General features: G+C 41.6%; 1 protein-coding gene across 2 annotated transcripts in view; it reads right to left on the reverse strand.

Annotated features, from left to right (window-relative positions):
* KIAA1328 (KIAA1328 ortholog) overlaps positions 1–12578 on the reverse strand; it is a 295276-nt gene that overhangs the window by 48054 nt on the left and 234644 nt on the right. For both annotated transcript variants that reach the window (XM_042452213.1, XM_042452214.1), the window contains one exon: positions 8939–9120. In XM_042452213.1, coding sequence (XP_042308147.1) covers positions 8939–9120 — 182 coding nt within the window. The remainder of the gene's footprint in view (positions 1–8938; positions 9121–12578) is intronic.

Genomic DNA, 12578 nt, shown 5'->3' on the forward strand with positions numbered 1-12578 from the left:
TAATAATAATAATAATAATAATAATAATAATAATAATAATAATAATAATAATAGATTTATTTCTAGCCCGCCCAATCACGAAGAATCTGGGCGGGTTACAACAATAAAATACAACAAATTACAATAGAGTTAAAAAATCAAACCCTAGACCTACCACCACCCCCTATTCCCAATGCTAAAACAGAATTAAACAGTAATAATATTAAAACATTAAAAACATTAAAAACATTAAAAACATTGAACAACCAAAAAATAGGCAGAAACATTGGCGGGGGAAAATAGACAGATGAGGGGACAAATATCTCTATATCTGGGGAGGGTAACTAGGTTGGAAAGGCCTGCCGGAAGAGATCCGTCTTGAGTGCTTTCTTAAAAGCTACCAGAGTGGAAATGTGACGGATCTCCTCTGGCAGGTCATTCCATAGTTTAGGAGCAGTAGTAGAAAAGGCCCTCTGGGAGACAGATGTTAGCCTAGATTTTTTTGGCTGTAGTAGATTTCTTCCAGAGGACCTTAGTCTGCGGGACGGACAATAGGGAAGAAGGCGTTCCCTCAAGTACTCTGGGCCCAAGCCATGTAGGGCTTTAAAGGTAATCACCAACACCTTGTACTTTGCCCGGAAACTAATAGGCAGCCAGTGCAGGGACTTCAAGACCGGTGTTATATGGTCATTCCTAGAAGTTCCCGTGATCAATCTGGCTGCCAATCTGGTAAACTCTTTTGAATAAATCTTAAGATAAAATCCCTGACAGATTAGGGTTACCATAAGTTGGAAATGACTTAAAGATACACAACAACAACAGCTTAACAACCCACTGCAACCCCAGCATATTTACTGGTTCAGCCAGGCATGCTGAGTCAATTATTCTCGAGAAACTAGAGACAACCAAAATCTGTATTTTACTTTAAGGGGAGTGATGCCAGGTGCAAAACAGGACAGGGCTCCTGTACTCTTCACAGTGGTGCAGAAGGGGGAATGACAATAGGTGGAGCTTGTGTAACAAGTAATACCTGCTGAAATTCCCTCTTCTATACAACTACTAAAGATACAAGAGGCTTGCTCCTTATTCACATTATGATAGTCACCACAATTAGGACCTGATGTATACATGCTTAACAACAACTTATGCCATAAGTCCACATAACCTGGTATTGTCTGCTACACTGACCCGCTCTGAACTGTTTCACATCCCTATCTGGAGATGCTGGAGATTGAGCTAGGATCTATCAGTGGACAAAGCACATGGTGTACCACTGAGCTACATTTGTGGGGGGATTTATTTTTCTTCTTAATTAAAGCAGTAGACAAATGTTGGCTAAAATGGAACAGGGTATTTGGATACCATCTGGAAGACAGATTTGTGGTCTGGGTGAATCATATAGTAAGCCATTCTCGACAATGGCAAGGTTGTCTTATGGCCAGTCTCCCCTTCCACTGTGGTTCTCTGCCCCAACCTACAAATTAAGGGGTCTAAATGACCAACCATGCCCTCTAGGAGCATGACTTATAGAATCATAGAATCATAGAGTTGGAAGAGACCCCAAGGGCCATCCAGTCCAACCCCCTGCCATGCAGGAAATCCAAATCAAAGCATCCCCAACTGGCCATCCAGCCTCTGCTTAAAGACCTCCAAGGAAGGAGACTCCACTACACTCCGGGGAGTTTGTTCCACTGTCAAACAGCCCTTACTGTTAGGAAGTTCTTCTAATGTTGAGGTGGAATCTTTTCCTGGAGCTTGCATCCATTGTTCCGGGTCCTGACTTGATCAGAGATAGGAAGGCTCCGGGGGGGGGGGGGGGACAGATTTTTATTTTCTGAAGAAAACAGGAAAAGGGGTTTTCCGCAGTTTTTCTTTCCAAAAATAAAAAATGAAAATGAAAATAGTTTTTCCTCCATTTTTCTCCATTCTTCCTTGATTGTTTTTAAAATTTTTGCAGGCCTTCACATCCTTTGATGTGGTGTTTTTTATTCTTCTCCCCTCCCTAAGTTGGTTTAGGCCTGTCATGGTTTGAAAATCTAGCCATTTTTGGTTTTGAAAAAAGGCTCATGGGGGGTGGTGGTGTTGATTCAGTTTAAATAAGATTAGTACTTTAACTAAGTTTCTGTCTAAGTGATTTTTGTGTTCAGACTTTTAAAATGTATTTATTGACAATATTTATACAGGCTGCCGAGGATGACGGCTATATATTACTGTCATTAATTAAACCACTGATTGTGATTCGTCTTAGATTCTTGTTTTGTGACAAAAGTACATAAGAAGAATTTTTAAAAATGCAATCCCAGGCCATTTAGTATATCAATTCTTTGCTGATGGGGGAGGAGAAAATGAATAGGTTGTGCAGCAGAAGTTTAAAAAAATAATGAGAGATAACAAGTGGATTAAAATTATAATATTAAGATCACCAAAAAACAAAACAAAACTGGGATTGAAATGAGCATAACACTGGCGCAAAGTGAACATTAATGAGAATGTACCTATTTTTGAGGTCCTGGCAATGCTGCAACTTAGAAAACAAAGGAGGTAGGCTAGTTCTGTGATTTACAACTGATGCACTACAGTAAAATAGCACATCCAAGCAAAATGGGTTTTAGGGGGGTTATCCTGCTCTCCAAAACTTGAGAGGAATCTGTGCAGCATAATTTACTACAAGAGGTAATGTAGTTTCGTGATGTGAAGTATAGGAAGCAGATCCTCCAATTCAAATTGTGATTTCAAATGGCACTGCAGGATCAACTACAAGTTGAATATTTCTTATCCAGAATTCTACTGTATGAAATACTCCAGTATCCAATACGTTTTTCATGGTAGCTAAGCTAGCGATGCCTTTGCTTTCTGATGGTTCAGTGTACAAAAACCTTCATACACAGTACAGCATTATTAAAATATGATGTATAAAACTGCCATCAGGCTATGTGTATACAAGGTGTATACAAAACATAAACAAAGTTCACATTTAGACTTGGATTCCATTTAAGACATCTCATTAACTAAATGCAGATATTCCAAAATTCGGGGGGGGGGGGATCCAAAACATATCTGGTGCCAAGCATTTTGGATAAGGGAGGCTTAATTGGTATTACAAGGGTTTATGGATAAGTTTCAAGGAGTCCATAAATGGAGTGTAAAATGTTTTCTCCCCATTTTCCTTCTTGTTAGTACCATTTTTTCTACCATGATGAATTTTAAAGGAAAGCATATTGTCTTTTCAAGCACTGATTGAATTTGTTGTTGTTCCAGACTAGCCTATATGAAGGAAACCAGTGTCCAAAGCAATACAATGAATTAAATGCAAAATATTGTGTGTGCCTGTCTCCCTGTGCATTCTTCTGGAGAGGGAGCTGAAAGGGATCAGTAATTCTAAAGTTAAGAACAACTGATCTAGTATATGAACAATCCGTACAGAAATATATGAGAGATCCTCTTAAATGAACAAAGGTTGTGCTACTATGGTATCTCATGCATTGGTCCAGAATCTCCAGCTGAAAATCTCTGAACGGAGGTAAGGGAAACGATCTGTTAATTACTGCAAATCATTTCTCTGACTGCCAAGCCAGCATTTATCAGCCTATAATTTCCCCCACCAAATTGCAATATAAAGAGGGAGGGAGAGAAACTAAGGGGGGAGCATACGAACTAAGGTGGGGGTAGGGTCAACCATTTAAAGGCATTTAATTTGGGGGAAAGCCCATTGAAGTCATAAAAACAATGGGAGGGGGTTATCAATTCTCACATGTGGCATCTAAGGAAGGGAGGGAGGGAGGGGGAAATAGAAAAGAAATAATGATAGTTTTTTTAAAAAAGGGAAAGGGGGGAAAATAGAGAAAAAGAAATCCATCAGTTAAAATTGCCCCTGAAAACTTCACAGAATTGTAACGGCTTTCTCTCGCTTAAATTGATTGGTGTAGCAACGTTATGAGATGACTATTAGAATTCATTGCGCGCCACAGAAAGAGCTGAAATGTCAGCAGACTATACAGCAAAAGTAATGGGTCTTGAACTCCTGTTAGTCAAAAATGATTTTGTTTCAAATTAGAAATTGATTTCTTTTGGACACAAGCCCTTTGCCAGCTTCCAACTTTTGTAGCTGAGCCTTGGAAGAGATTAACCTCACCCTCTGTTTGGGTCCCCCTCTGATGATACCCTTTCAAAAGTTTCTTCACAGCCAATGCTCTTTTTAATGTGGCCACGGTCTTAACCAATAACACAAGTTGTTTGTTCCTTGGAGAGCTGCACCACATTTCGCCTTTCTTTCTATTTTTCTGCTGACACAAATCGCAAACTCATTGACAAGTTTAAAAGGGAAAGAAAAAGGAGGAGGTGGGTGAGAGGGAGGGAGGGTAGGAGGAGGGAAAGTCAGCTCAGGAGTGAACCAAAGATTACATTAGGCTCCAGACTCCCCCGATTTGTCTCTCCTTTCCTTCATAAGAAAGTGTGCTTTGCTCTACTCCTTGAGTGGACACACAAAGCTAAGAGCAGGGAAAGATGACTATTATAAAGGTGTCAGTGTGCTAGAAAATGCTACCTTACAGGACTGGGCTGAGGCTGGGGGGGAGGGGAGGGGGAGAGATACTCAGCAGACGACTCCACCATAAAGACTCACGTGTTTCCTTTCCAAAAGTAAACGTTACTGTTCCATATTGTTTTTGTGGGCCTTCAAATCCTATGGCGGTCCCAAGGTGACCCTATCCCAAGGTTTCCAAGTCAGGATTTCCTGCAAACATGCCCAAGTTCATCCCATGGCTGAGAAGGGATTCAGATCTTGATTTCCCAGAGTGGTAACCCAACAGCCATACCACTTACAGCATGAGGGTTCACAAACATATCCTGTTTATTTTGCCTTCATTAACACCTGGGTAGGATAGCAGCAGCAGAAAGTAAGCTGTGACTCCTTGGCAGACCACCAGTCAAGTGGTCTATGTGAATTCACACAGTCACATATTCTGGTTTTGTTGTTCAGACTATTTTTGGGTCAGAATTGCATCTTTGTGAGTTCTGTTGCTCACACATGTCAGCACTATGAATAAAGATGGAGTCAATGATGCGGATGTATTCAAAACCTGTTCAAGGCATGCAGAGTTTTATTGCAGTTTAGCCAGGGTCTATTTGTATCAGTTATTCATACTGCCAACAATGCAAATCTTTTTTTAAAAAATCAGAAAGAAAAAAAAACCCAAAATGGATTCCCCGGGTTAAGTGGTGTTTTTGGCAGCCTCCCCATCCCAAAACTTTATTGGTTGCATTCAAAATGCATGTTAACAACAGAGATTCATCCCATGTTCATCCTGGATTTTTTTCACCAGCTGAATAATCTCCAGGAGACCAGGGTTTAAATCACCACTCTGCCATAGAAACTCACTCAGTGATGTGGGCAAGTCACACAGTCAGAGGAAGGCAATGGCAAATCTCATCTGAACAAATCTGGACTAGGTTTATCTTGGGATCACCCTAAGTCAGGAACAACTGGAAGGTACACCCAACAACAACTGGTCAATCCCTTATAGAGAATATTAATGTTTTGCCTGCTTGTTGGAACAATATCATTGTCCTAGCGCTTGGAAGTTCTGATGATGAAGCGTGGTGGATTCTTGGGAGCTCCTAAAAGATACAAGACTATCTGAAAATGGCAACAGATTTTCAAATCCTTCAAATACAGAAATAGGGGTGCAGAACTATGCCTGTGTCATTCCATCTCCTATCCCAAAACTACTGTATAGGGGGCAAACAGAAGGGCAGGAAATAGCGTCTCAAACCTGCTTTTTCCAAAAGCAGCTTGGAGCCCCACTGTCTGCACTGGACGCTCCCAAGGCAGCTTGAATGCTCAACAGCACTGCTGGGTAATTTTTTAAAGTCACCTCCGCACCATCCATGAGGACAGTTGTACAAACACATCACCAGCAACTGTCTGCTGCCTAGATTCTATGCCATTGGATAGGTGTCCCCTTTGATCGGCCACACAGTTGCACTTGCGATTCTCCACCGGAACAGGGCACCAGACCATTGGCGTGACCTGTAAAAGGTTGGCAAAGCACAATCATGCCCCCCTACATGCCTCCCCACTCTCTCTTTACCCCATGCCCCCTCTTGGACTATCTGGTTTGTGCATGTTGTATTTACATCCACTGGAAGTGTCACACTTTCACTATTTTGCATTGCCACCCCGACCACTTGGGTACACCAGCTCTGTCCTTTTTTAATGCACACTTGCACTGGTGTGTTTATATGCAGCTTTAGTGTTAGAGTTAGGATGGATTGTTACTTCAGAACCACTCTTGCATTGGGGCATTTATATGCAGGGTCGAAGGTGCACATTTTCCAGGCTAAGTCGGAATATCCCAAGTTCTTTTTGCTCTGGATTTTTGCCCTGGCACTCAGCTTTAATCCAGTTTAAACCTGCTTTGAAGGTTGTATAAATGCCTCACCTTCAAATCAGTCTGAAACTGCTTTATTTGCCCCATGTGTTTCACCCCTATATTTCTCCAACCTTCTGAAACAGATTTTTGAGAAGCATGAGGCCTGCAAGGTAGGGGAGTCCATTTCACAACCCGATTCCACTCTGGTGGTGGAATTTACTGGATGCAACCAAGCAACTGAGAATTCTTTATCTGTTGAGGCATAAGTAATCTGTGCTAAGAGATTATGAGCATGCCCAAACTGAGGGTCAAAATAGATGTGGTGTTCATTGTATGAATGCAACTGAAATGCTTGTTTTTGTTTTTTGTTACATAAATGGTTCAGGAAGCCTGAAGAGCCCTAGGATGGACAGAGAGATGCTGCTATTTACTCACTCACATAGTTCTAACAGAACTCACTTCTCCTAAGATGATGCCAAGGGACAGCTCTACTGACAGCAACAGACCTGTCTCTTGAAATGCAAATATTCATTTATTTATTTAAAGTCACCGTCCATACTTCTTCTTATATCAAAGCATATCTCAAACTGTAGACAATAATTGGTTTTTGGGGGAAACACCATTAAAGCATTTTGTATTACAAAAATACAATAAACAATTAAAACAAGCATCAGTTAAAACTTTCAGAAACAGTGGCTAAAATCACATTTCTCAGACTGGGCAGCAGTTGGTTCAGAATTGCCCAGAAAAGGTAGCCTTTAAAGCACATCTGTACAGTTGGAACATTCATAATATTAATATTCTATGCGATTTCCAGGTGACAATCTGGAACCAGGTATTCAAAGAAGTTTTCTAAAAACAGAACCTGAAACACAGTTCCTTCTGTTACATGTGAAGATTGCTATTAAAAAAACTGATTACCAAGGCCTGCACCAAGTGGGTGAGTGTGTATCAAACTCAAAGTCTTCAAGGAAACCACTCCTTTTAGGGCAACAGGGCAACTACTCAAAACTATATGAAAGGGGAACCCAGCAGAAGATCCACTGCTTCCGAGAGCCCATAAATCACCTGATGCAGTTGCCAGTACTCTCTTTCTATGCAAAATTTGGTGCAGGCCTTAGTAACCGGTGGTTTTAACAGCCAATTTAATACAAGTAACAAATAGTAACAGAAGGAACTGTGTTTCAGGTTCTGATTTTAGAAAGCTCCTTTGAACACCTGGTTCCAGATTATCACCTAGCAATCACAGAGTGTGTGTATATTTACCCTAGAGTTGCCTGTCTACTCATGGTGACCCCATGAATTCCATAGGGTTTTCTGAGGCAAGGAATACTTGGAGGTGGTTTTTCCGGCTTTTTTCACTGAAAGGAAGCAGACTACCTTGTCTTGGTTGGCAGTCTCCGAGCCAAATACTAACCAGGGCTGATTCTGCTTAGCTTCTAAGGTCAGATAGGACGTGCCTTTAGGGTATTTAGGCCCAACATAGCAGAAGGAAAAAGGGTGGTTAGGATTGTTACACCCAGCAGCCACAGAGAGCAGTGCAAAGACATAAGTGCTCTAGTGAAAGGAGAAGAAGAGATGGAGGGAGGTTGGATGGGTGGAAGGAAATCTAACCTAAGTGTAAGGTACTGCATTTAGGGTGGAAAATGAAATGCACAGATATAAGCTGGAGATCTTAATGAGACCACATGTGAAAGGGATCTAGGAGTCCTAGTAGACCACAAATTGAATACGAGTCAACAGTATGATGCAACATTTAAAAAGGCCAATACAATTTTAGGCTGCTTCAACAGAGGTATAGTGTCTAGACCAAGAGAATCAAGAGAGCGTACTTTACATGGCTTTCAGCATACGCTGAAAGTCTCATGGGAAGGAAGGGGCAGCGCGTTCCATATGGACTAATGGGGTGCACGCCCATGGCATGTGCACACCACCACATGCACAAGCCCCGTTCATTTAAATGGGGCTCGAGCATACGCGTAATTTGCATTATGCAGGGGAGTCCAGAATGGATCCCCTGCGTAAAGCAAGGGCACACTGTGATAGTGCCACTGTATTCTGCTTTGGTCAGACCTCACCTGGAATACTGTGTCCAGTTCTGGGCAATACAATTCAAAAAGGATGCTGACAAGTTGGAGCATGTCAGGAAACCATGCCTTATGAGGAAAGACTTAGGGAGCTGAGTATGTTTAGCCTGGAGAAGAGACATTAAAAGGTGATAGCCCTGTTTAAGTATCTGAAGGGGTGTCACATTGAAAATGGAGCAAGCTTGTTTTCTGCTGCTCTAGAGAATAGGACCTGGAGCAATGGATGCAAGCTACAGGTGAAGAGATTCCACCTCAACATTAGGAGGAACTTCCTGACAGTAAGAGCTATTTGACAGTGGATCACACTCCCTTGGAGAGTGGTGGAGTCTCCTTCTTTGGAGATCTTTAAGCAGAAGGTGGATGGCCACCTGTCAAGGATGCCTCAATTGTGATTTCCTGCATGGCAGAGGGTTGGACTGGATATCCCTAGTGGTCTCTCCCAACTCTTTGATTCTAGAGGTAGGTCCAGTGAAACTTGGGCATATGTGAGGCATGCCTTACCTCTTTTTGGCCTGACGGCTTCCTTCTTTGTACATTTCCAAAGGGCTTCCTCTTCCGCATGGGCGCTGAAGCCAACACTCTTCTTCCCTGAACTGTTTCCTCCACTGCTTCCTGGTGCCTTGCTGGCTCTCCCAGATGCTGGAGTTTTTGAAAAGCACGCTTCGCAATTGAGCTTGGGGGAACTGAGAAACAAAAATGGATTTCAGATCTAAAAGAATGAGCTCTACTCCAGCCTATAAAGACTCCTTTCCCAGATTACCTCAGAACCACACTTAGCCACCCTGAGCACAGACTAATTTTGAATACTGAGAACAGAGTCATGTTCAATAATGCAAAGTTTTTAAAAATCTGTTAGTTTTAAAAATAAAACTCATAGGAAGGCCCCATATGATACAATCATATTAATAACAATTCTAAATTAATAACAAGTGTGCATATGTGCCTTTAAGTCACCTATCAACTTATAGTGAGCCCATACATTTCATTGGGATTTTCTTAGGCAAGAATACTTAGGCCAGTTCCTTCATTCTGTTCTCATCGCCAACCAGCCAGACATGCATTATTTAAAATCCCTCATTTTACTTTCTTCCTGCCCACCCAACTCTGATTTTTGCTTTCCAAAGAGACAGAGATCATTCTATGACAACTGCCCACTGTCCATTCTCATTGAGTAGTTGTTGTTTCCTCACACCCCTTAGAGTTTTCTTGTATTTTTGCAAAACCTGGGTGTTCCCCTCAAAATATAGATAGTTCTCTTTAGGGATATAAATCCTTCCTTATCTTATTCATGCACTCTCAAAAAATTTCTTCTTTCCAGTGAAAGCTCTTCTGTGCTTTTTGTGAGTGATAATATTCACACATCTCAGACTGGATTTTTTGTCCAAATTTCAGAAACTACAATTGGTTTGTCACATGGGCTTTTAAAAGTAGAAACACTGGGAGGAGCTGTGAGCATCTTTTTGATCTGTTCACCTGTCCCTCTGTGACTGTTGTACATGTGTGTTTTGCTTCACAAAGGGAAAAAAGAGGATTAGTTTTGTGCAGAAATATTTTGCAATAATCATGGAAACCCCAACAGAAAAAGAAAAGGATTGTCGAGACGGCTGTCAGTTTCACAACAGAATGTCTCACCATGCTGAAACACTCTGCCTTGTCAAGAACATGAAATTGTATAAATATTCTTCTCATCCCTAGCCCCCTTCTTGTTTCTCAATGTACCACATTTCACTGCAGTCCTGTCAAGACTCTGGAGATGAGTTTCCTGATAGAAGGGGTGAGAGGATCTGAGATCATTTCCATATTTGTTCAATTTATATCCGTTCACCATAGATGAAAGAACATATTAAAGTGGTGTTGGCCTATGTACTGGACTATATATCAAAACACCATCAAACCCATCACTATCTCTGATTTCAGGTCTGGTACATAGGGATTGATCAGGGGAGTGCAATTTCTTCCAAGACTGTTCAAAGAAGGGTGGAAAAAGTGCAATTCGTGTGCCGCAAGTGGCCCCCACATCCTTTTCGTGGTCCAGGGGCCCCAATTTTTTAAATTTTTTTAATGCACCCCTCAACACCCTCCAGGAGGCATGAGAAACAATTTCTCCATGTTTTTGAACCCTTACCCAGTATAGACCTGGGGAAATTCTTTCTTCCGAAAGAAAATGACTCAGAAGTTGACTTCCGGATCACTTCCTGCCAGAAGAAAGGCCACCCCAGGCCCTAAAATTATTTATATCCTGCGCTCTATCCAGAGATCTCAGGATGCCGTACATTAAAATCAATCTGATAAATTTAAAGGAGTGTAACATATTAATTTAACAAGTTAAAAAGACAGATTAAAACCAGTTAACATACAGTGGGCCGTTGGTATCTGCTGGGGCTTGGTTGCTCAAAATCCATGGATACTTAAGCCCCATTAAATATAAAAGCATAGTAAAATGGGGATCCCTTTGCTTTTTGGAATTCATGTATTTTTTAAATATTTTCAAACTGTGGACAGTTGGATCTGTGGAGACAGAATCTGTGGATACTAAGGTCAGACTGTAGATTGTTATAAGGCCCAGAAAAAGCCAAAAACGTGGAGAAATTTTCTCCATCACACCAGTGGATATATGGGCATTTAGGGGCCAAAGAATCAAGGGGGGGGGGTGCCATAGTGAGGCATAGATCTCCAAGATCCGCTGGGGGTGAAATGCAGCCTCCAACCACTGGCAATTGCCCAACTATGGGAGAAGGGCTTAAGGAAAATCCTGACCCCATTTCCTGGAAAAGTATCTGCCCCCTACAAATTACAAAAAACATGGTCCTTCTATGAAAATACCAAAGGCCTTCTCTTTCACCCGAGAGTTTTGGCACAATTAGCACCGTTTAAAAGATATTTAAGAAGCCAGTCGTTATTTTGCTCCCTTCTGGATTTCTAAGGAAAAGCTTTAATTAGAATTGATAGTCCTGTTTTCTGAAGAGGGTGACCTTTGACTTGCAAAATTAGTGGGAGGAAGTTACTTTGCTGGAACACTCAAATGGCTTCTCTTGACAAGGCAAGGTTACCTCTAGGATGGAATATTGCTTTCAGGGTTGAGTAGCACTACAAGTGCCAGAGAGAGGGGGAAAAATTAAATTGCTAATTTTAAAAGACAGGATGGAAAAGAAATAAAAAACGTACAGCACAGCGAGCACTGCTAACAAGGCCTTGGGGTCTGACCCTTCAGCTCTTAATGTGAGCAAAAGCCTGAAGGACCAGAAGTTAAGAAAGAAAAGGATTAATATCAAGTGCGGATTTCAAGGGCATCAGTGCTGTAGAGCCTCAAGATGTGAACAAGTCTTACCTCTGAGAAAACATGTACTTGCCAGAGGTGAGGGAAACGCTCCACCTTCACCATCACCCAGCACCATTCTGTTCTCTTTTGGGAACATCTTGGTTGGGTTTGAGGCAAAGCACTACTCCCATCCCTGAGTAATGAATAAAATTGCCAAAATCCATGATCCATCTCCTTCAGTTGTTGGAAATGCTTTGGTCAATTTGGTTTCCCCGCCTCTTTCTTTTAAAGCATCTATTCCAGTACCAGTGTTTTTGGCTGTCCTTTGGCTTATTCCTTCAATAGTTTTCCAAGCAGATGGGACATTTTAGTACTCTAGAGTCCCACTGTGTTGAGAACGCCCACAAAACTAGACCTGCTGTACAGGTATTTTACAACACTGCCACTTTCAGAGGCTTAAACCATGTCCCAGAATCTGAGCCACAGACCACATAATCTTTTTAAAGAAAGGACAAAAACCAGCTAGGACAAAAGTTATCCCAACAATTCAATTGACAAAAATCACTCTCTGAAGCTGCTATTTGTCAAGCAAAGTCTCTACTGGTTCCAAACAGTTGTTGTTGTTGTGTACCTTGATGCTGACTCTTTGACTTAGGGTGACCCCATTTTAGGATTTTCTTGGCAAGATTTATCCAGAGATTTGCCATTGCCTTCCTCTGAGGCTGAGTGTGTGTGACTTACCTTGTCTCCCAGCAGGTTTCCTTGGCTGAGTGGGAATTTGAATCCTGGTCTCCAGGAGTCCAAGTCCAAAACTCAAACCACTACATCACACTGCCCCTTAAGATTTATTCAGAGGAGGCTTGTCATTACCTTCCTCTAAGG

This window comes from Sceloporus undulatus, chromosome 2 (genome assembly GCF_019175285.1).
Source record: "Sceloporus undulatus isolate JIND9_A2432 ecotype Alabama chromosome 2, SceUnd_v1.1, whole genome shotgun sequence".
Taxonomy (NCBI): domain Eukaryota; kingdom Metazoa; phylum Chordata; class Lepidosauria; order Squamata; family Phrynosomatidae; genus Sceloporus; species Sceloporus undulatus.